At 43.3% G+C, this 24252-nt stretch overlaps 1 protein-coding gene across 1 annotated transcript in view; it reads left to right on the plus strand.

The window, feature by feature from the left end:
• LOC118776475 overlaps nucleotides 1–24252 on the plus strand; it is a 72533-nt gene that overhangs the window by 42481 nt on the left and 5800 nt on the right. The window contains exons 5-7 of the mRNA XM_036526835.1: nucleotides 7624–8103; nucleotides 22498–22656; nucleotides 23872–24019. Coding sequence (XP_036382728.1) covers nucleotides 7624–8103; nucleotides 22498–22656; nucleotides 23872–24019 — 787 coding nt within the window. The remainder of the gene's footprint in view (nucleotides 1–7623; nucleotides 8104–22497; nucleotides 22657–23871; nucleotides 24020–24252) is intronic.

Below are 24252 nucleotides of genomic sequence, written 5' to 3' on the forward strand. Positions count from 1 at the left end.
ATTTTGTTTTTGCCTGTGTTCTCACCTCATGCTCATATTTTGAGGTGGAAACAATATATCTGTGGTCTCAGAGTTCATTTGAGTCAACATGTTCATGCAGCCGTGACTTTCGTTTTCTCTAACCACGTTCCCTCTTCGGAATGCAAAAGGCGTTACAGAAGCTCTAGATGAAAGTGACTAATTGTCAGTCATGTTCCTCATTGACAATGCCTTTTTGGGCTGAGAGGTGCTCTGTGCTGACACAGACAAAAATGAACTTTGAAGACAAACTGCCTCTTTTTAGGGCTTTATAGTACGTTTCTCTCTCATTGAAGCACCCATGTTTGAATTACAGTGTGGTTGAATTACAGTGCAGCCTCACTCTTCTAGTTAAATTATCTAAATCAGTCGTAGAAGGACTTTCAGATGCATGTGATAATAATTTCTTATACAAATTGCTTATAACCTGTTCCTGTATATTGTATAAAGTAATCCTGCTGCTCTGATTTCCCAAGGTAGCGGCTACCCGTAAGAAGGGCATGTAATGGATGTTGAAACGCGTGGAAATAAGAACAAATGTTATTTCACAAAACTGTATTCCGTAATCCTGCCTTTGCACATATAGGTGTCCACTGTGGAAAACCTCTCCATGCCTTGGGTATCATCCAAGAAGAATCTGGTGAAACAACCAGTCACCCTGGTGGATCTTTGCTATGGGAAGATAAACAACTTAAACCTTCAGCAAGTGGTAAGTCCAGTTAATCACAGGTCCCTGGGTAATATTTCTTTGCTGTCAGCGTCTGTCTGTACTTTGGCTCAATCAGTCATCGCTCATGCATGTTGACAGGCTATTTTTATGGGGAAGCAGGATTTGAAAAATGTGATGGCATTCTATATTATTCTCTCATAGAGGGGCAATTACTTGATATTCTGTGCTGCTGGTAAGGAGGGAGAATCCCACTTGAAATCTCAGTATCCACAAGGGTGCATGAAAAGTACATAATGCATTCAAAAAATACCGCAAGTAACCCATCTGTATGAGTAGAAAGTATTTTTCTGAGTGATGATCAGGTGATTGTTTTTCATAACGAGCAAATATTTATGGCATCATTGTGGGTAATATTAAGGAAAAAACACCAATACAAAATAAATGGAGGTGTTGTCCTTAATGGCTGGTCCCACAGGCCCAATATTTGCGCTGTAACTCTCTCTCTAACAAACTGTCAGCTGTGGAAATGTTTGTTAGAATCAAAAGGGTTCAGGGCTGCCATTTTAGATTAACTTCATTCAGAATGACTTTAAGGCAAGTTACTGATGTCCATTCACCAGATGGTAGGGGCTTTTGAATAATGCAGTAATTCATAACGCCATATCTAAGGTGAATGCTCCGTGGTTCCTGGGATATCATTGAACTTCTGTCTTTGCGGAATGACACAGTGGTCCAATTAGAAGTGTGCCTGGGTCTTTCATGATTGAAAACAACTGTTCAAAAACCAGTCACTGTCATTAAGCAATGGGGTAATTAAAGTGGGCTTTTGGCCTCCTGGATTTGGGACGGCTTTCCTGGAGGCGTGCTTGCCCCTGGTGACGCTGATCATTATTCTTCTCTGAGGTTGTGCAGCTGGTATCGCCGGCGCCTTGACCACGCTTTGGGAATCACGCTTTTTTCCCCAAAAGGCTGTTTCTGTATCTGCTGCTCTCTTCAAGGTGAGCCATTGTCCCTGGCCCACCCAGCGGCTGTTCACTGCCAGCGGGCAGTAGGCACTCCTCCGAGGTGGATTAATGAGGAGTGCTCCCGTCCTGTTTTTCACACCGAAGTCAAATTAACTACGTTGTTTTTCCAGGTTTTGAAATCAAAAGGGGACTCTGTCCATTTTAACTACAAAGAACCTCGTCCTTAAATTTGAGTTGTGTAAGTGTTGCCTTGCTTGCAAACTGTTTTTTGGTCTTGAGACCACGAGTCTAATGACTTTGACTGTTGTTGAGTGGACCCCCCTCAAATGCAATAACATTCACTTTTTGAATGTGACGACATAGGTTTCATTAGTATAGTGTGTACTTTACAGAAGATTAAATTTAACTTGAAAAGACATTTAGAATAGACATTTTGGTACCGTAACTCAACTAAGGTGTCACAGTAGCAGGTGAGTTTTCGTCAACATTTGCATATTCTTTCATTAACTGCAGTTGTACTGTAAGTTCAGTTGCCTTTGTAATTACTGTGATCCACATGAAGTTGTTTCCATCCTGCCTAGTTGATTACCAATATCCTTTTTGTTGTTTATATTTGACACTAATTGGATTCCATACATATTCATGAAACTGGTGAATTTACTATTCAGAAAGGAATACATATCAATTTCTGTTGCCAGATGCAGTCTTCAGCGGTTTATACAGAAACCCGTATACTGTATATTCTCCCTGAAATTCGGCTGTTTTTTGTTCGACTGGAGCATATTCTTCCTTGAATCCCTTGGGGTTACCTCAAAGTGCTTGTCTCTTGCTTAAAAGGCTGGAGGCAGTCAGTAACTTGAATCGTCTCAAGCCGGTATAAGCTGCTGCCAAATTTTCAAGAGACTCCTGCTCCTTTGAGGGAAGAACAAACTTTCTTAGGGTTTGAAGGGGCTGCATTGCTTCATTCCTTGTTTGCATAACTTATCTCCCTCTTACAGCTGAATATAGAATTATGTCTCTTTATTGATACAGCTATGTGAAAAAAGTATGAAAAATAATGAAACCAGCGGTTAAAAGAAGATGGTATTTGTGGACATGTAACAATGGATGCGGAATTCAGCATCCATTCTTTGACTGACCTCAGGAGCTCAGTAGGTGTACGCCTAAAAAAATTCTCTTTTTTGTGTATGCCACAGGGTTACATGTGAAGAATTCAGGAGAAATCCGCCCTAGATTTTTTTTTTCCACTGTGAGATTGCTACCTAATTTGACCATGTAGCCTTGATTTTTGTGATACCTGTCCCATATTTTAGCTTGAAGAAGATCAGATATCACCATTTTAATGTACAGTAAATAAAAATGATTTTGTATACACTGTACTTCCAACCCCAACAACGACTTCACATATATTTCATTTACAGATCCTTGAACATAATTGTCAATTTCTTTGGTGGATGGATGTTTCTATATGTAACAGTAGTTATGTGAATATCCCTGGTTTCTCCTTTGCTTGGGAGGAGGTGGAGGAAATGTTTACGTTTCTCCTGTCATCATTTCCTTTCCTTTAGTCTCTCCTGCTGAGCCTCATTTTTCCAGTGCAGAAGTAGCAATGTGGAATCCCGTGGCCAAATTTAAATTTAAAGTGGATATTCGCCCCCAGTGACTTGTCTGGTGACATGACTTGTCACACCAACTGAATACAGGGTATAGAACAACCAGAGAAGAAGAGCATTTGACCATGATCTATGAACACATTTTACCACTCTGCATTAAATTAGTGTGAGGGCTCTTCAGAAAGGCAGTTTTAAGTTTAAAAAAAAAGGTTTAACAAAAGTTGACTTTCCAGGGTTAAATGCATGTATTATGAAGTCAGCCTCAGCTGATATTCTCTGTGAAAGTTCTTGCAGAAGGATTTCTGTCAAATAAAATTTGATACATTGGTATATTGATTGATTTTATTGTACATGTGGCCCATGACCCGCACCTTTTATTGTCAGTATTTGCTTTGAATAATAACCTAACAGCACCCTAAATAAGGATGTCTGCTAAGTTATTGAATAATAATGAAGTAATAACATCATTTTTGTTTTTCCTATATTTATGTGTGATTACCATAGGACCCAGTGGGCATGTACAAAAGAGATCATGACCTGTTTAAATTTTTATTTGTTTGTATTCATCTTAAATGCAATACACATTGGAAATTCACTGTCCCTCTTCACCGCACAGCATAAAACTAAAGGCTGCTTATTAATGGCAAAATAATGCTGTTTGTGTGTGGGTGCACACAGTGTTTCCAACAAGGACAAAATTGCATCAGGGAAGAGCAATAGTGGCCACAAGTCTAAGCTCACTGACAGGGATAGAGATACTTAACAGGGTAGTTGCTAAAACCCACAAAAGAACAGCTTGAAAAATTAACACAGAATTGAATCTATACCTCTGTGACCCAAGACCAATGAGCAACAATGCATAAGATGGTGTAATCAACACAAAACCTGGACCTGAGTGGTGGAAGAAAGCTATATGGTCTGATGAGTAATCTTTTACTCTTTTTCCCATTTCTGGATGGGTTTAAGTTAAGAGAAAGCCAAAGAGAGCCTTCAGCCCATGTTACCTGTTCCCAACTGTTAAACATGGTGATATATGTTGGGCTATTCCATCTCATGGATTGCGTCTGATTATTACTCTGTGTAGCAGAATTAGGGCTAAGGAAGACAGAGCCATTTTAGATGACTTGTTTCCTCAAGATGTTCCCATATTCCAAGACGATAACCCCCATACACACTGCTAAACAGATTCGAGAGTGGTTTAATGAAGTCAAACACCTCCCCTAGTAACTAAGTCTGAACATCACTGAATCTTCATGGGAAATTCTGGAATGTAGGGTATGGGGCAGATTACCTGCTTCATCTCTTCAGAACTGGAGGCTTGCCTTATTGAAAAGTTGTCCAGTGTCCCGCCAAAAATTGTTCAAAAACTGTTCAAAACTTGTATAACAGCATAACATGAATATCACCCCGCAATAAATGCAGTGCAGTCAGGACAGTCTCTTTGCTCTCTGCAGGTGAGGGGAAGACATGAAGACATGTATCACAAACTCATGTCGAGATACACAGTGGTACCATCAAATGTACCTAGACAGTAGTGAGAAATTGCAGTGATGAGATTTCAGTAAGTATCGAGTGTGCTTTCAGTGGAAAATGACAGTCGTGGGGAGATGCAGTTTTGCTACATATCCATTGTATACATTCACGGTTTTTCAAGGGGCACGTTGTTCTGGATCAAAAAGTTCAGATCTATCTGAGAGGTCAAAGCATGCTGAATGTCTAGGGCCTATTCTAATATACAGAAGACCGAAAAGTTCTGCTACAGTATTAAGGACACATATAAGTATATATTGTTATTTTGAGTCTTTCGGACTCTAAGAAAGAATCTAAGGGAGTTTGTTTGGTCTTGTATTTTGCTCCAGTGTTTCGTTCAGTGGTAAACAGGCAACACCCTCCACCAGGTCAGCATCAGCTTGTGCGCATGCCCAGGAATATTAGACTCTTTCTCACTCTGTAGGTATTGATTTTTTACATGAAAGACATTGCCTGATTCTCTTCCCCCTTCCAGCATGAAAAAAATCAGACCTTTTGACACGAAAACGTCTCCTCTCTCTCGATCTCGGTCAGTCAGACAGAGATGGCAGGCTTGCTTTTGCGGCAAGCTCAATGAAAGAAAAAAAAGTTGAAAGGAGACGGGATGGGTTTTTTGGACGGTGCGCTTATGAGAAACACATGTTGATTCCGAGGCTCACTCCGGCAAACCCACTCCCACCTCCCCGAAATCTTCACAGTGAGGCTTCCACCTCTCCCGGCTCACCCCTCACCCAGATGGCAGAAACAGATGGCGTTTTTTTTTCTCTCTCTAAATTTCCCCGCCACTTTGCGCGCCTCTTCCTTGAGCATGCGCAGTCGTGACGGGGTGTGGGGTCAGGTGGGGGTGCCCTGTGTAAAGGACAGGTGAAACCCAGCAGAGATGGATGTCGCATTTTCCTCCCGATTCAAGCCCGCTGTTTTGTCATTGGTCTCGGCAGTGCAGGTCCTGTCTCCACCACTGCTCTAATTATATAGATGTAGACCAAGTCAGAGGTGGTCACTGCGGTTTTTACCATTATTATCTATTAAGTCACAAGCCACCAATGTCTTTCTCTCTCATATATATATATACAGTATATACACTATATATATGTATATATATATATATATATATATATATATATATATATATACATATATACATATATACATACATGTATATGACGTGATAATATTATTTAACTTACAAATGACCATTTACATATAATGTCTAACACAGATGTAACATCTGATCAAAGACGACCATTACTGCAGCAATTTACAGTAGCCTGTGCTAAGAGCTTATTGTTTTACTACTGAATGATCACCATGTAAAGCATACTATTTTTATGGAATTGTTTCGCAAGAAATGATTGAAAGTCTTCATATATGGAACTAAAGACAACATGGGTCACCCCTCTTGGAGGCAGTTTGAGGAAAATGAAGTGTTGCGTAAAGGACTGAATGGCCACAGATTTACATGGTGGAGCTTAATCGAGTGGGTTTGAGTCTGTCAGCCTCGCTCTACTCCTGGTCTTGGATTCTCATCCTCAAAGCTGTTAGCACTTACAAGGTTGTTAGATATGGTGAGTGCTGAGGTGAGGTATGTCATCTGGAATAATTTCACACTTCGACGTGTTCCAGCCATTGTAACGCACTGCGCGTACCCTCTAAATCAAGCCCTTGGCTGCCCACACTACAAATTGGTCGTAAGTCCACAGTAATCGGGAGCATATGAAGCCCCTGGTCCCAGCGCCCCAAGAACGCGATTCGGAGGCACGTCTGTGGGCCATTTTTATGGTGTCTCCTTAGACTTGCCAAGATGGAATGGGAAGAGAGTGCGTAACGAATCGGCACAAAGTGATTTATAAAAGCTTAAAGGCAAAGCAGTCCCTTTGTTTTGTGGAACAAAGCATGAAGTGAAGTAATCCAGTCTCGATGCCCCTTCAAAATACTTTTTCAGAGTGATTTTGCGTTTAATCCTATATTCCTGGCCGGCAACAAATAAGCGCCATGCGGCTTTGTGCATCTGTTTGGAACTAAAGTTGCACTATAAATATTAAACCAGTGTCAGTGCGTAAACTGCTGGTTTTGTCATGATTCACACACTGTACGCTCTCTTTGCTCTTCAGCTGTTCCATTCTTCATTACAAGGCTGTTCATTACGTACTGCATAATCAATATCTGTTCTTTCACTCCAGGCATATTACGTCTGAAAAGGATTATCCATTAAAAAGGATACTTCTGTAAAGCCACTTTTAACAATGGAATTTGTGACAGGGATGTGAACAATTGAAGTGTGCTTGAAAAATATTGTATTGGGTGGTAAGTAGCATGAATTTAATATTCCCAGAGAATATTATTGTTTATAGTTAGGGTAAGCATTGATCATGTTTGATTGTTCATTTCCCTCTTTCCTTTAAGTTACATGTAACTTTTCTTTTAGTAATTTTGTTGGTATTTTTATCTTGCCTGAGCTATTTCAAATATAGGATCCAATTAACCTTTAAGCACTGTGTGGGAAAAACAACAGCCCCCTCCCCGCCAAGTATTTACACACAGTTTTTGTTTGTGCTAATGTATTTCAGCAGGGATTCCCTCCAGGGGCAGTGGAGGGAAACAAAAAGCAAACTCAGAAAGGGTGAGGTGGTGTTGAAATGTCTCAAATCAGTAGCTATCGGTCATGAGAAGCGCTCCCTCGCAAAGCAGGGCGGGGGCAGCTGTGCAAGCCCGGTCTTCTCAAACCGATTATTTTGGTGCCTCGGACAGCTCTGGCCGTTTGATCCTTGTTTTCATATTTCAAGGCTAAAGTCAGGGCTCGGCCTGCTCTTTGGTCTTGGCGGGACAGCGCTCCCACACAGAGTGTTTGTTTTCGTTCACACCACCTCGAGCTGCGCTCCGGCTCTGCAAACACCGGGGCCCTACTCCGGAGACGGGCCTGACAGGCTCCCTGCAAGCCCGGGCCGGCTCTCGGCCGCGCAGCTCGCGAGCAGGTGCAGAGGGCCCCCGCAGGCCCTTGACCTCTCACCCCTGCGGGAGGCTCTGCTCGTTTGACGACGCTGACAGTTGCTGTCTTCCTCTACCCGCCCTCTTGCAGAGCGCCCTGGAATCCCGGCTGAGCCAGCTGTTCAAACACCTGCACGGGATGAGGCAGACCCTGGGCTTCATCCTCGCCCCAGGGCCCGACCCCGGCGACCAGGCCCGGCAGCTGCTCACCCCCGCGGCCTACGCCCGCCTGCTGAACCAGGTGACCCACTGCAGCCAGGAGCTGGACCGCTGCTGTTCCGACCTCCTGACCCTGTCTCTGATCATACCCTCTGCACCCTGGGTGAGAAAACTTTCTAAAACATATATTTCTGGTTTTATATTTTTGTATATAGACAGGCTCCATAAAGAAGCTAAAGCAGTGGTCTGTCTGTGCCCCAGGATAGTTGTCTTTTCCCTTTCTTTCTGAAAGCCCTCAGCTGCTGGGGTCAGCTGAATTGGTGAGGTCGGCTCACAGTGTGAGTGTGTAATGAGGGATGCTGCAGTGTTGAAACCCATTAGGTGCTGTTCAGATGTGCTGTGCATGAAGGCCTGTTGGGCCAAGTTTTAATAGCAGAAGGTTACGCTTTGGCTGAAAGTAAGTTAAAAAAATAATAATAAAAAAACTCCTAAAGCATTCAAACCAAAAAATTGACTGATTAATACATCGTGGCTTATTACAGGAAGATGATGGTTTCTGACTGTAGTTTCTGACTATTGCCTATTGGTTTTTAAGGCATTCTGTTCCTTCCCACTATTAATAGTCAAGAAGACCTTCAGACACATTCAGGACAACCTTGCAACAAACAATACATAGCTCTCTACAAACGAGAAACCACAGGCTAACATTTTTCAAAATTAATTATTTGAATAAGCAGAATTACAATTCTTAATTTGTCTATAACTGATTTTTGTCTTGTCTATCTTAGATTTTTACACTCCCAGGTCAGACACAGTTGTCCTTCCTTCTCTTCATGCGTATTTGATATTAGTGGCTTTCTAATGGTGGGTCAGTTATTTACAAGCTTTTTTTTATCCTATGTAACAGCTTCTGATACTGTACAAAATAGCCGTGTATTTGTGTTTTCCGCTAATTGCATATAAGTGACTGGGGAAGCTTTCGTTTTATTTATGCTGTAATTATACACCAAATTCAATAACAAAATAGAAACCTTAAGTGCTGGTCTTTCTCTCATATTCCAGTAACAATAACTAATGACCGAGCTAAGTGTAGGCCAATAATTTCACAGTGAGATGATATCTGTCCTCAAGTAGCGAGGATCAAATCAATCAGATAGACACGTAATAGTCTCAAATTCGGGGCCTATGATTCTAGGATAACTGATTGTTTTATCTTCAGCTGATGCAAGACTTGTCCTTTGGGGGTATATGGTATAGTGTGTTTTTACATTTACGGAACAAGCACTAGTATGAATACAACCATGGAATCTCTTTTCCAGACATGATTTTTTTTACAAAATATTAATCCATGTTCAACAAGAGTTTCATTTTTCTTAAAGACAAAACATGCAATGAATTCATGAAAGCTTCAGTACTAGAGTGATACAAACAAAAATAAGAGAAAATTTGTACCCTTGTGCCCTTGTACTGAGTATAGGATAAGGTGATAGTTCTTTGATCAAAACATTTGAATTAATACAGTAGGTAATTTCCTGGGGTACATGACTGTGACAGTAATAATGAATGGAAAGGTTTTTAATTATAATTTTGGAAGGTCAGGGGTTTGGCACGTCCACATCTGTGCCACATGAGTTTGCCCCCTGGTCTGGCTGGAGGGCTCAGATGGGTGTCTCACGGCAGCCTGAATGGCGGTGTGTTGGGTGAGTGGGAGTGGAGTAGGAAGCACTGGCCCATTGCACAGTCCGGGCTCCCAGTGGGACTCCCCGGCTTCTGCCTGTTGGCTGGAGCAGTGAACTGCGTTAACCCTCTCACTGCCTGCCCCGCATGGCTGCAGGACCAAATCCACACGCATATTCATCAGTCACTGAAATCTGTTCTGTTCAAATTTACATAGCATAATGAATTGTGACTGTGTCTGAAGATCCAGACTGGCCGAGGCTGTGCCTCAGAGAGGACGGCATTAAAGAGACAGACTTCACCCCTCGTTCCCTTTCAGTTACATTCTGAGCTCTCTGGCCTTCCACTGTCTGTGTGGTTATTTCAATGTAGTGGATTCTGATCCATTCAAAAATAACTCGGTTCCAAAAGTGGTTTATCTGTTTTATGCAGACATTTTATTAAAGTGCAGCTGTAACCCTGATAAATTGCACTGTATCAACATGACGAAATACTTGGATCACGATCACAAAGTAGCATTATTTCTTTTTTCCCTAAAGAAGCTGCAGTAGCCCTTGAACTGACACAAGCCCAGAAATAAATGAGTGAGAAAGTGTAGGAAGTGAAACCATGACGAATCATCACAAGAAGGACTCGCAAAGAAGTGAAGTAATCGGCGTCCTCTTTGTATACCGTTGCATATTATTTTAACATGAAAAATAGAACCAAAGCATGTGGAAAAAAAGGCCACAGTTAAAGGAAATCGTACATCATTGTGACTGCGCATAGCTTACATTCAGTGTCTGTAGAGGAGCAGAGCTAAACGATCTTTGGCCTGCTTGCCAGGAGACAAGGGGTCTATAAACTGGGGAATACGAACCCATCTGTTAAATGTATTGCTCCGAGCCGCTATGAATAAGAGCACACAGATAGGGCTGCTGGTGTCCCTGGTAAACCATGCATGGGTCCCCCTTTCTGCCTGAGCGGAGATGCACATACCAAAAACTTCATCAGGAGCGCGGGGCATCCATCATTTCCCCAGCCCTATTGTAAACAAAGCCGGGGAGCGCCTGGGACCCCCCGAACGGTGGCCCTGTCTGCACCCACAAGATAGATGCACCGACAGCTTGGAGCGGGCATCCCGCGAAACACCAAACAAAGCGCCCCATCTGGTCCCATATTAAAAGGGATTGGATGATTTATTTTAATATTTAGATCTGTATACACAAAATGTTATTAGCCATTTGCGAGGCGTGCCCTCCTGGCGCAAAGTAATTGGAACTAAACGGCCGAAAGTGCGATGATGTATGTCACGGCGGTACGCCAATGCGCAGCGTTCACTTTGTCCAATTGCTCTATGGAGTGGGTGTTGTAAATCATAACGGGACAGGCGTTCGAGCACCGTCACCTTGCTTAACGTAAACGTTCCATTCTGGGTGACGTTCTATGTTATGTTGTTGCGTTGTTTCATTTGTCAATAAAATTTGTGGCCATTTTTAAGGGGAGAGTTGAATTGAGGTTAAAGTTTCTTAAATATGCAGGAATACGTAGTGTCAAGAGCATCACAGATCATAAAAGAGTTATTAAAAAGAGTTATTCAAAAACTCAGCTTATGCTCAAAGATTTCTGGATGTTGAGTTTGAAATGGAACAAAATCGGCTCTTTTTTCTCTTTTCTCTTTTCTGCCCCCGCTTTGGTTACAGAGGCTCTCTGATTTGCATACAGCACTCCTGGATGAGCTTCAGTAAAGATCAAGAAGAAGGCTTTGGCCCATGAGATGTCACAGTTTGATAGCAAAGCCTTTGATGTGGGCCCCCCCCTCTCTCAGGAGAGAGAGGCAGGGCTGTAGTCCAGGATGGCCCTGCTACCTGCCATTAAAATTGATCCAACGGGCTCAGCAGCTGTGTCCCCTGCAGCCAGAGGCTGTTCCTCAGAGCCGCGTGTTCGTCCTTCCCTCGTCCTCTCTAAAAATGAGAGAAGGGGGCCTGCGGCTTCAAAAGGCACACTTAAGGGCCTGAGGTATAATCTAAAAAGCGCAAGTGCCACGTCTCACCCAGGGCCATTTTGTACCCAGCGTCGACCGGCCAACCGCGGCTCTCCCATTTGCTCGGCTAAGCTGTTGATCAATTGGTCGCTCTCCTGCCTTCACCCCACGGTTTAAGCTCCATGTCGTCCAAACCGCTTGCTATCGAAATGAAAAGCGGCGCGCAAGATTGTTCCTTTGTGTTCGATAAGTCTCCCGGCGGTTTTCAATATGTCGAACTGAAATTGTGTTTATGCAGTTTGAAGCACGCTGCTCTCTTTGGTAGCATTTCCTGGGAAGAGATTGAAAAATGTCAAAGGGGGAAAGGGAGAGATTGTGTCAAGATGAATGCTCTGCGCAAAATTCACCTTGATTAACAAAGCTTTTTTTCATTTGGAGAATCAAGCTTTGACATTCCTGATATCTACTCTACAGAAAGCCTGAACATATATAACAAATTTTTCAAAACACTTAGACCCATAGTTCCTCCACACCTTTATAATAAACCATTTATCATCTCTCTACAAATGGAATTAGTGATGAAATAATACTAAATTAAGTAGAATCATTTGATGTGAACATATTGGATCACAGTATGGAATAGCAGATACCAATTTATATTTGAGTTGTAAAGAGTGGAGAAATACCAAAAGGAGAGAACGGCTCTCTCATTTCTGTGCACCCGCCCCCTCACCCACCAGAAAAAAAACCCCTTTCTGTTCTCTTTTGGCAGTTACCCCTGTACCCCTGAGAGGAATATATATGTTGCTTTATTTGTTAGGACCCTGACCACGCTGTTTTGAAAACATGTCAGCATAGCTCTGGAGTTGCGAATGACATAACGCTTTTTGACACAAACATTTCGAGAAGGAGTCGACACCTGGGTGGCAGCTACCAGACCATGGCCGTGCGGAGGGAGAGCTTTTCATCAGGGCTGTTTTGAATTCACGGGAGCGTGCACCGAGGTTGTGTAAGGTGACGCAGTCACAAGGGCGAGGTTGCTGACCCCGTGTTAAAATAGCGCCCCGTTTCAAGCGACCCCTCCCACCCCTCAATCACCTTAACCTCGATCGCACTCCATCATACAGGACAGGTCACTTTCTAATCCAACGGAACTAAACAGCAAGGTTGATTGATCACAATTAGGGATGTGAATGTGAGCCTCAGCCCGGTCGGCTTATTTGAAAAGCTGCCGTGAACTGTGTCCGCGGCCTAAAATAAAGCAGCAGGGAGGATTGGGACTTGTGTTTATATTTACCCTCACTGTAGCCCGATATTGTCATCTCTTATTAGCCCAAAATCTATCTGTACGAAAAACAGAGACACAGGTCACGTGGTGTAAAAGCACACATTTCTGCCTTTCCTCTGAAACGTCTGAATAATGTAACATTTTTCCTTTCGGTAATATTGTTTTGCTGTATACTTAGTAGCCTGGTGCAACTCTCAGTGAACACATAAATCATAAATAAAAGGCTTGGTGCAGGTAATGTTATGGGCACCGAAGTATTTATCTGTCCAAGCCATTCAGGGCTGGTATGATTATACATACAAAACAGTTAACGTCAATGATGTTGTGCGTGACACAGCACGCTCATAACTGTTTTGTATAGAGTAGTAGCTTACTCAGTTTGTCACTTGTGCTGTGCGGAGACTTTTATTTCCAGACTGCCTTAAACGTAACAGTTTATTTAAATTCTTACCAGAAAGATGCGGATGGATATGCGTGTTTGAAGTCGTGTGGATGGGAGCGGGGAACTGAAAGCATGGAACCAGCGTGTTGCATTTTGTCTTGATATTTCTCAACCTGTCTGCAGTATTTGCCATCCTAATATTTAGTTTTTTTTTTCAAAGAAAAATAACTGCAGGCAAGGTTGTTGAATCCCACTTTGCCACCACCACATCCTACTCAATGTTTTTCAACATGTGCAAAAAACCAAATGTGGACAAAAATAAACTGGCATGCCGTGGGATATTTTCCAGCGGTCCCGGGGGGTCTTGCTTGATTTCTGTGTGATATTATATGTTACGCCTACTTTTTAAATTGCAACATGTCATTTACAAATATTGCGAGGCACAGAAAATGAAACAGACTGTGTTCCTCTTCATATCACTTTCAATTCTTTCCCATCATAGTGCTGGTTTTAAAATAACTGTACACATGCAGAGCCACTACATTGGTGTCTGTAAATAGTCTAACACACCCCAGATGAGGGTGCCATAGTTGTAATTGTCACAGTATGACAGCAAGTGTTTTCGAACATGTTTCTTGAAAGAAAAAAAAAAGACAAAATATGATATTGCAAATTACCCAAGATGTGCTGTATGCATGTTCCCCTTTTTATTGAGTGCTGCCATGCATGAAGTTTGCTGAAATACCTCAGAGTATAAACTCTCTGTACTAATAAATAACCATGTAGACAGCTGGTTGGAGCGTGCAGGTATATTGGAATAATGTTGTCTTAACATTGTCTGAACATCTTCCCAAACTGCTGCAGTGAATACCAAATTGAATTAACCAAACCAAACAGCAAGATGGAAGCTGCAATCTGTATAACAAACAAACTTAATCATCTTTATACAATGCTGAGTCATTCAAGTTTAGTTTAGTCTTTAAAGTGCTGTTGTTTCAACTGTATATCCGAGAATTTTTTGTGATGTTGCAATAATGGTATTTTGTGTGCAAAGCACGGGTGCATTTTGTTCAGATTCAAGGTTGTACTTCTGACACACAACAGAAATTGATTCCCTGTATTGTATATTCAAGATGTTCTTTAGTCTCACATTTGTGTCACATTAATGGCAATTGATGCCTTGTGCATTGCAAGTTGCTGTGCATAAGGGCATATGCTAAACTGATCTTTCTCTCAGAGCAACTGCCTTTCCGCGAAGGCTGTAAACACTGCATTTCTTGTTTTGCCGATGACAATGATGGAGATAAGGCGCGCTAATGCAGTTACTCACCGGCCGCGCGGCATGAATGAGGGGATTGACTCGCCAGCGCGGCAGGATGTGGCACAGCTGTGGGGCCTCTGGCCGCTCTCCGAACACGTGATGCGGATCCGTCAACAAAGGCCCTGTGTGCCGGGGGGTCGACGGCGGTGTCAGTATCTCCCTGCGCTCTGAAAAGCCCACCCGCGATACGATCTGCTGCGGTGTTGTCATTCAGGTACGAGGAGCGCACAGAGGACCCCGCGACCCCCCCCCGAGGGTCTTATCGGTCCCTTCTTCGCGGTGATGGGACCTTTCGAGAATCACGATTAATTAGCGGACGAAAAGCCACCCTTTTGACAGCGAGCGGACACGCTCGTTTTTTTAGCGGCCTTTCCGATATAACTGGTTCGGCCCCTTTCCCCCCTGTGAGGAAGCACTATTGTGAAAGCCCCATTGTGAGAGATGGTTAAAGATTGTCATCTGATTGTCTGTTTGTTGGTCTAAATTTCCAGAGCGTCAAGTGTAGGTGGTTAAGATTGAATAGAAGATTTTATCGTGGAAACGTGAATGGATGTGCTCCACAGAGCATGTGTTCGCTCATGTTCAGAGTTATTATAAGTTTTTTGTTCCCACATTGATTTGTGATTATGAAGTGTACATTTGTATGACAAATAACATTCAATTATATGTTTATAGTATACAGTAGATACATGCATTTTCATATTCATGCAATATATAATTTAGTAGTAGTAACTGTAATATTTGGCATTTGTCCAGCATAACTTAATTATAGCAGCTAATGATGGCAAAATGAATTAAATTGGCTATACTTTTGACTTTCCCCGGTGGCTCACTGTCAGTGTGGGTTTTGCATACTTCAGACTGTAATTTTCTCTTCACTTTAGTCACGTGGTCTTGGATACCTCTAACGTGTCCTCATCTTACTCTGGACCGCCAGTATCTAAGAATTTAATTTGTGATCTGAATTGCATCTGAAATCCCTTGAGAGTCTTTCTTTAGATCAGGTTTGATCTTCAAAAGACCCATGAACGCCCCAAAGCCCTCACCAACCTAGATTTTAATTTGAGGGATTTTGTAGCTCTTCCCTTGATGTTTTCTGCACATCTTGACCATATCAATATTGCATAGCCAGCCGTGTTAAAAAAATCATAAAATGGGGAAAAAAGTTCAAAAGTTCTTCATTTATCATAAACAATAGATTAGGTTAGTTCAAGGTAGTGATTTTAAAAATGTACTCACATGCCTTCTACTTGCCATCTGTGCTGGGTAATATGTTTAATTTGTAAAGACATAATTTGTAAAGTTGTCATAGTTATATGCTGTAATGTGGATGTATATTTGTCCTGGTTATGCATCCAATGTAGAGTATATATTTCTAAGTGTTATACTAGAATATCTGTCATTTTATGTTTGCAACATATTTCTCTGTTTCTTTCCCCTGTTTCAGTCTACAGTTAAGAGCCTGACACACGAAAGGGCAGGTCGAAATCGTCGAATGAATAAGTCGTGCATTCTAATTCGCCAGCAGTTTCATTTAGTCTCGCCCGTATGCCTTATCACCTCCCATGTCCTTTTGGTGACATTCTGGTTTCGTGCCTCAGTGTATGTGATTAAGATTTTTATCAGTGTGATTTTGTGTGCCTTTCGCAGGTAATGCTGTCGCTTCAGTAAATGGCAAGTTATTAACAATATGGTCTCATTTGAAAAGAAGTGAATTCTTACAAATGTCAGCAGGAAATTGGAAATAAAGCAAATAAGGCTCAAACACCCACCATGTCGGTAATAAAAGTTCATTTTTTGTAGTATGAACATCAAAATAGCATATATCCTTAAATATCAGTATTAAGAAAGGTATGTAAAAAGTCCTGATTGCCCATTATGGAGCCGATGGAGGTAATAGACCTTTAAGCAGACACTAAATAATGTCATAACACAACAAAAGGCATGGGGAGTCTGGGCAATTGTATTAATGTACAGGATTCACAAACTATGAAGTCAGTCAAGCAGCAAAACTGATACGAATGACAATTTAAAAAAAAGTGAATGCATTGATGTTCTTTGTCGGAATTGACTCAAGTCTCAACAGTATGTCACATGCAAACTAAATAATATCAGTGATTGAATTGAGACAAGTGCATGAAATTGGCAATTTTAATAATAAATCTTTGCACATCCATCCTTCTCTCTTTAATTCTACCACCTTCATGAAATGGCCTTTTTTCTCTGAGCATGTCATTCCAAAGGTGCGATGTCATCGCCACCTTACCAGAACCATGATTCACAACATGATCTATTAGAGAGGGAGACAAAGGGAAGGCTAGGCTTTCTGTCCAGAGGGCAGTGAGCAGACTCTTTATTTCAGAGGAAATCTGCTCTTTCCATAAAGGTCCGTCACACCATAACCAGTCAATAAGTGGTGTAATGGTGATTGAATCACAGCCTGGGTATATGTATGCTTGTATCATTGTGTTATTTAGACAGCCATAGCTTTAAACAATCTCTCTTCTGGATGCCTTTGAAAAGGTTGTTAATGCAATGTATGCAATACAGTGCTGTGCTTTATTCAGTTATGTGGCACAATGTATTTTTATTCAAGAAAACACATTTGTTGGACATTTGTAGCGAAATTATTTTTAGTGCCCCATAGTTCCTCTTTTGTGAGACCACTGCAATTGCAAGATGTGTAACAGACACAAGTAATTTACAAGGCTGTCTCAGGTTCACAGCCATTAGCGTCAAAGTCTGGCTGTTCGTGTCTGGGTCCAAGAATCGCTCTAGCGTGGTGAACGTAGGGTTAATTACTATAATAGTTGGCCAACTAACTGGGTTATTTTATCCCTGGGATTTCCTCTGCTCACAGGCGGGATGTGGGGGGGTTGCTGGAGGACAGAATATAATGATCCTTTGCCTGCCGGGGCACCTGCCAGGGAGTCTGCTCTGTCCAGAGCTCAGTGTTAACCCTGTGCTGTTGGGTTTAAGGCTGAAGCAAACACCTGCTCCCTGTGGAGACCTCAGATGGGCTCATTTCTTTAGGAAAGAGATGGAAGCCGTTGATGGTCCCTGATTAGAGCAGGGCGGGGTAGTGAATGGTGAGACCTGTCAAGGTCTGAATCTAAGATGAGGAAGTTATTCGGGGCTTCGCCTGTTAGTGTGTAACCTTATTGTTTGAATCCGCCTCTGAAAGACCTGACCTCTTTTTAGAGACGTTTTACAAACTCAGATGGAATACTACTGAGCTGAGATGAAAAACGCATACGTTTCACGAAACTGTCTCGTGCCTGTAGGAAAGAATAAAAGTGTGAGGGTGGATTTCCTGTCAAGATGAATCTTTCACTGTTGCTCTTTGAGTGAGTCAGACGCCATCATCATTTTCTGTTAGTCTGAGACGTGGAAGGACTCTCTCCTCAGACAAAGGCCATTATAAATCACAGAGTCTACACTAGTCCTCTGAAGGCTCAGAGAGAAGTATATGCATGTAGTTTTTTTTGCTCAATCAAAGAAAAAGACGGAATTACAAAATGGGGAAGATTTTCTTGTCTGCTTGTTCCAACCCTAGTTCTATTCCCAGATTTTCTTTATACCGTTCTTTTTTTATTTCTGAGATCATCATTGCCAAGTGTTATCAATTCAGAGTACAAACGTTTTAAAATTATATAGAGCTGATTTAACTGAATACCAAGGATCATTAAATCTGGTAAACACTAATGGTTACAAAGGGATTCATTTACATGCTCGCTCAGGGCAAGTATTATTCGGTAAACTGTGGTATCATTTTTTCCCTGCCCACCAGCTCCACAGCAGCTGTGTCCATGTGCTCCCCTTCGTCCTCCGAGATGATGTAAACCCAGATGAAAAGAACACAGTCAATCCCAAACCCCCTTCCTTTACGATAAATATCTCTGAACCCCCTTTTTTTCCCTTCCTGTCACAAAAAAAGTCTCCATTTTAATTAATTGGACAAGCTCCAAGTTGGGGGGTTTAGACACAACGCGGACACCTTATCTGTCAGGAAGGATCAAAGCCCTGCCGGGTAATGGAACCAAGCAACCTCCGCGAGAGCCACCGCCGATTAATTAGCGCCTAATTGGCACAGGGCTAAACAGACTCACTGAGCATGTGTAAACAGGTGGAGACACAGGCCAGGTGGCAGCAGGGCCGTCCCAAGGGCCAGGTGGAATATGTGGCCGAGCAAGGCCAAATTTGGACACTCGCTGTTCCCTTTTCTTCGGACGTCAAAGAAATGAGTGAGAAGAGGTGGAAGAAAAGAAAACCGTGGCAAGTACAAAACTGACAAATGGTTGAAGGAATGGAAGCGAAATGTGCGAGACTTTTGCGACTTTGGCCTCTTTGAATAATGACCGGTTCAAACAACACGCTGCAAGCGCAGGCGCCACCGCAGTTTCTTAAAAAAGGACAGACTCAGAATGGCTACATGCAGTAGGACTCAGAGAGTCATGCTGAGCGTTCAGTAGCATTCTCTCAAGAACGTCCTCCTGTTCTCCTGCTCTGAGTAAACAAACCCCAGCAGAAAGCCGCTTCTGGGGCTTTCCTCACAAACTGCGTGACACATCAGATAAAATTCGCTTGTGAAAGTATTTTTCCTCGTCCCCTGCGCGGTCGGGACACAATCTGCTATCCCCATCTAGCCATGCCCCGGTATGGTGCGATCCCATTTTCCGAGGAGCCATCTCATGCGGCCGTTACGTGATATTCACTTCGTTAACATTCGCAGTAAAGATTGATTGCTGAAACCTGGTGAGCATATGACTTAAATTCTTAATTCAATCACTGCTTAGTAATGGCGCAACTCATTTTTTACTGTGACTCTGTTATTTTTCCAAACACATCTAAGTGGTAACTAATTGCGAAGCGTGAAGACGCAAGAGGAATTGAATGTTTTATGAGCCCTGGAAAGACGGTTACAGAGAAAAAGATCCAGCGGCCGTGATTAAACAGAATGTAGAAAAATGATCTGGCATAATCCAAATAAAATTTTCATTTGTCTCCTTTCCCTGAGTAATGCGCTGGCTCATTCCTCATCAGCGCTAGGTTTCCATTGGAAATCATAATAAAAATCCCTGCTTCAAAGAGGCTTTGTCCCGCAGAGACCCTACGGAGCGAGCTGGATCTGGGCTGCGCTCCTCCTGGTCGGTACAGCCGTGTGCTGTTTATGTGCGCCGGCCAAATAGATCATGGGCTTGTATTATACTTTTAATAGTAAACAATGAGGTAGAAGGCTTTTAACCTCTGACCTCCTTTAGATTATTCTAGAGTAATGATCAAACTCTGCGACTGTTTAAGCTCTTCTGGCCTGCTTCATGTCAGTGCTTTTCTCCTCCCAAACTTTCGCAAAGACAGCGGCTGAGAGTGCTTAACCCTTTCCCTGGGAGATAAAGCTGGGAGAAGAGGTTCCCTTTATCCAGAGGGGAAACACTTAAAGCTCATTGGGGATGGGTTTTTATGAGCGCCTTGCCCAGGTTCAGTGATACAACACCGTGACAAGCTACATGCGGATATGAAATAATGCTTACATTGCTGGTGGAACAGCTCCTACAGTGGTTTTGTGGCAGAATAAAACCTAGGGAGGCTGTCAGGCATGCTAAGCTTTCATAGACTGGCTTCACAAGTACTGCTGAACACTCCCGTGGGTTTATTTTTGAATATTTTTACAGAAAATGTGACACAAAGCTGTGGTAGGAATGCATGTTATGTATGATAACCATAAGGTCAATTAATTATAATTGCTCTTTTAGAGAACAGTTGTAGGTGTCCTTTAAATTCTATTTCAAGAGCTTTACAAGTTAGAAATATGGGAGGAAAGGTAAAAGAATTAACACAATGTAGAGCGTGGAATTGTTAAAGGTAGCTACTGCAAATATGAAGTGTCCCTGTAGGAAATAATAGTCTCCTCTCAGCAGGGCTACGTGCTCATGCCCAGGAGGGTACTCAAGGTCTAAAACACAAAGCCATTGTGGTTTTATTTAAAAATGACTTGCCTTCTCCTTCCGCACTGTATCGCAGACGTTCTTTCAAGTAAAAAGGATCTGTTTTGTTCGGCTTGCTATCGTGGGAGAGGAGGCGTGTTTCAAAGGGACCTTTTCACTGGTTTCAATCAGTCACCCTTGGACACAATGTCAGTGTTATTTCATACCCAAGGAAAAGAATGTCGCGCAGTATAATTTATCATCAATTGGAGAAAAGGAACGAACGAACGTCTGAGAGGCCTTGGTGACACGAGGGAAAAATATACCTATCTGAAGTGTGTTGTTCAGCATCAGTGGCACCAATGTCAAAATGTACCGAGATTTCTGTGACAACTGTCTTTTCATTAACTTTCCAGTTATGTTTTGACAATCAATTCCAGATGACGACGTCCTGAGATGAGGTTTTTGAGCTTTTTTTGTTTGCTTGTTTTCCCGTGTTCGCCCCTTTCCGCCCCCTGTAGATTTGCCAGGCAAGCTCGTGTCTCTGCGCCTTTTCCGCGCCGTAAGCTGAATGTTTACGGTTGCCTTGAGATGGGCGAACCTGCTGATCTCGCCGTTTCTCCGCGCGTCGTGAGGTTTGGGAGCGGCGCCTTTCCCAATGTAAACAGCGCGCCACCGAGTGTAAATCAGCCCGCCGTCTCTGCGTTTGTCTTCAGATCGCAGATGTGTTCACATCTAATGCCAGACACGCGGGGTCCTCCTGCGGAAAGGGTTGGCCAGATCACCGCCTTTTCCATCAGGTGATATTTCACTCTGTGCCTCTTTGCAGCTTTGCCACCCCCGTGGGTCGGAATATCGCTGCGCCTCGGTTTATGCGCCAAGCTGTGAAATGACAGATCCCCTATTGTTAAAAAAAAAAAAAGTTATATATATAAAACCATTGTGTGTACTTTTCCTAGGCTTTGCTTTTAAGGGATGAGTTATAGGTGCAGGAATGTTGAGCTGGTGTATTGCAATACTGTGGTTTGTTATCAAGCAAAGCGCTTTTAGCGGGACAAAGAAAAAGCTTTTGAGGCACACATGAATACAAAACGCATAGCTCTGCTGTGACGCTAACAGCATGTACAACGATGGATTTATCTGTTCCAAGTGTCACACCGGCCTAATATGGATTGCTAAATTTATACCTCATATGCCGCAGTGATGTCATCTGTCTGCCCTTGCCTGACTTTGAAAGCAGCATAAAAGTTGGTCCGTGGCCTGTTTGGACTGTGAGAACGGCTGGTATCAGCTACTGGCAGGGTGGTCTCTGCAGCACATAGAGAAGCCACTGTGTCCCGGTAACATGTGACCAAACCTGCCTGACCTCTCCTGATGCTACTGCGGCAAGGCCAGGGCAATCGCCCCGGAGAGGAGCGCTGAATAGCAGTCTGTATCCACCTCACATGAACAGAACAATGAGAGGAGGAAAGTCATTGCTTTTCCACAGCTGAGGTCACTGTTGTCATCAGCAGCATGGTTTTAGTCATTTACGAATGTCTTATCGTGTGTGTGTGTGTTTGTGTGTTTGTGTGTGTGTGTGTGTGTGTGTGTGTGTGTGTGTGTGTGTGTGTGTGTGTGTGTGTGTGTGTGTGTGTGTGTGTGTGCGCGCGCGCACAAGCGTGTATACATGCACAGGTTATTGAGTGTCAGCATTCATGTGTGTGAATTCTAAAGTGTGTGCATGCATTTCTGTGCAGGTATATACTTGCATGCACATACATATGCGTGTGTGCTTTGAGGTGTGTGTGTGAGAATGAGTGTGCATGCATTTGTGTGTCTATGTGTGTGTCTGTGCTTTGGGTTGTGTGTGTGTGTGTGTGTGTGTGTGTGTGTGTGTGTGTGTGTGTGTGTGTGGTTATGACTCTCCTTCCAATCGATGCCCTGAGCTTCTCGGGGTGCCGCTAATTAAGAGACTGCACTCCCGCTCTGGCCCGGTGCTGACAGTGCCGCTGTCTTGCAGGCCAGCACGGAGCAGGAGGTGACCCAGGAGCTGAGCGCGGACGCCGTGTTAGCGCTGCTGCCCGCCTTCCCCCGGGGCGCCCCCCAGCAGCGGGCGAGGAGGGCAGCCGAGGCCCTGGCCCGCGCCGCAAATTACTCCCGGATGATGGCCATGAAGCAGGTGGGCAGGGAGGGGAGGGGCGACCATTCCACTGACCCAGTGCTGCTACAGATCCACACAGCCTGCTGAGTCTCATTCCCCTCCACTCACAGTTTCATACATCTGCTTCCTTCCTATTGCTTCTGCAACCACACATCCATACTACTGTATCCACCTGGTAATGCTTGTAGTGCTTGTAGACAGTTTACTGCATTAGTACTAAACTAGAAACTAGATTAGCTCCTCTGTCTGTGTGCCTTACTCTGTATAATCATCAGGCTCTGTGTCTGAAGGTACCATGTCCACAGGGAAGGCTGAGTGCTCTTCGCTAATTCCCTCCCCCTCCCTCAGAGGTCATCAAAGCTGTTGTTTCAGCTAAGAGACCCAACGCGCATTAACCCTCAGAGAAAGGGGAGATGTATCAATCTTTAATGATAAGCAAAGGCCTGCGCAGCGAAACAGAAGGACTTATGCAGCACACTTCAGTCAGAGCATCACACCGAGGCGCCGCCTGTATAGCAGTTGTGGGGCATTAATGCATTTTTAAAGATCACAGTGTCCAGGCTTGGTATGGGGAGAATAAGCCCTTATTAATGGCCTTCAAAGCACGAACAGGTTCAAAGACTTGAACAGGTTCCCAAGTACTTGAACCTTTCACCAATGGCCACACTTTCCAAAATGTACTTGCATCCTTTTATTATATTTTTTTCATGGTGGCCTTTCTTCTGTATGCCGTTCTTTTGTGTTGTAGTGTAAAATGATGTGTGTTGCTGTCGACTCACTGTGACTGAATAGACCCGAGCTGTTAAGTTCAGGTGTAAGAAAATGAAAAGCTTTCTGTGGGAAAGCACACTTGAAGCACCTGTTTGTTTTGGCCTGAAAACATTTTGATGAGTAGAAATCCTCAGAGGAAGAAACACTCCTCGGAGGAGAAAACTGTGCACACAAACACCTTCCCATGATCAATATCTGAAAATGTTTTAACGACAGTTTTTTTTTTGTTTTTGTTTTATTTGTTGTGATGGACAAATGCTCCGAAACTAGGAGCCATTGGTTTCAGATGAAATTAAGGATCAATACTGCAATTCACAGCTCTGTCCTGCAACAGTACATCCGTGTCTGGGGAATTGGGCGAGCAGCCTTCAGACCCGATGCGAGACGAAGGTTTGCTCAATTGATCGCGCACCCTTGAGTCTTATCGGCAGGGCAAACAGCTTATTGTCTTTTGTGGTCCAGGTGGAGGCCCTGCAGGCGGAGCTGGACTTCCATCGCAGCCTCTACAGCCTGCAGATCCGATACACAGAGGGCCTCATCCAAGCCATACGCCAGGCCTACCAGGTCTTTCAGGAGAACGTGGCACAGAGTCTGTGCGCACCCCTGCAAGGTAATTGGAGCGTGCGTTGCCAATTCAGTACATGGTTCTACTGGAGATGTAAATGCCGATGAACAGGCAAACAGCACCCGTCACAAAAGATTACAATCCGCAATATCTCACCTTTCTCAGGTGTAGGCCGGCGTCCAGCCAGTTTTTAAAAAAGAATTAAAACACCCCGCGAGGCTGCTAATGGATCAGCACTCTGAAGTGGTCTCGGTTTCTAATTGATCACTTGTGCTCCA

This window comes from Megalops cyprinoides, chromosome 4 (assembly GCF_013368585.1).
Source record: "Megalops cyprinoides isolate fMegCyp1 chromosome 4, fMegCyp1.pri, whole genome shotgun sequence".
NCBI classification, from domain to species: Eukaryota; Metazoa; Chordata; class Actinopteri; order Elopiformes; family Megalopidae; genus Megalops; species Megalops cyprinoides.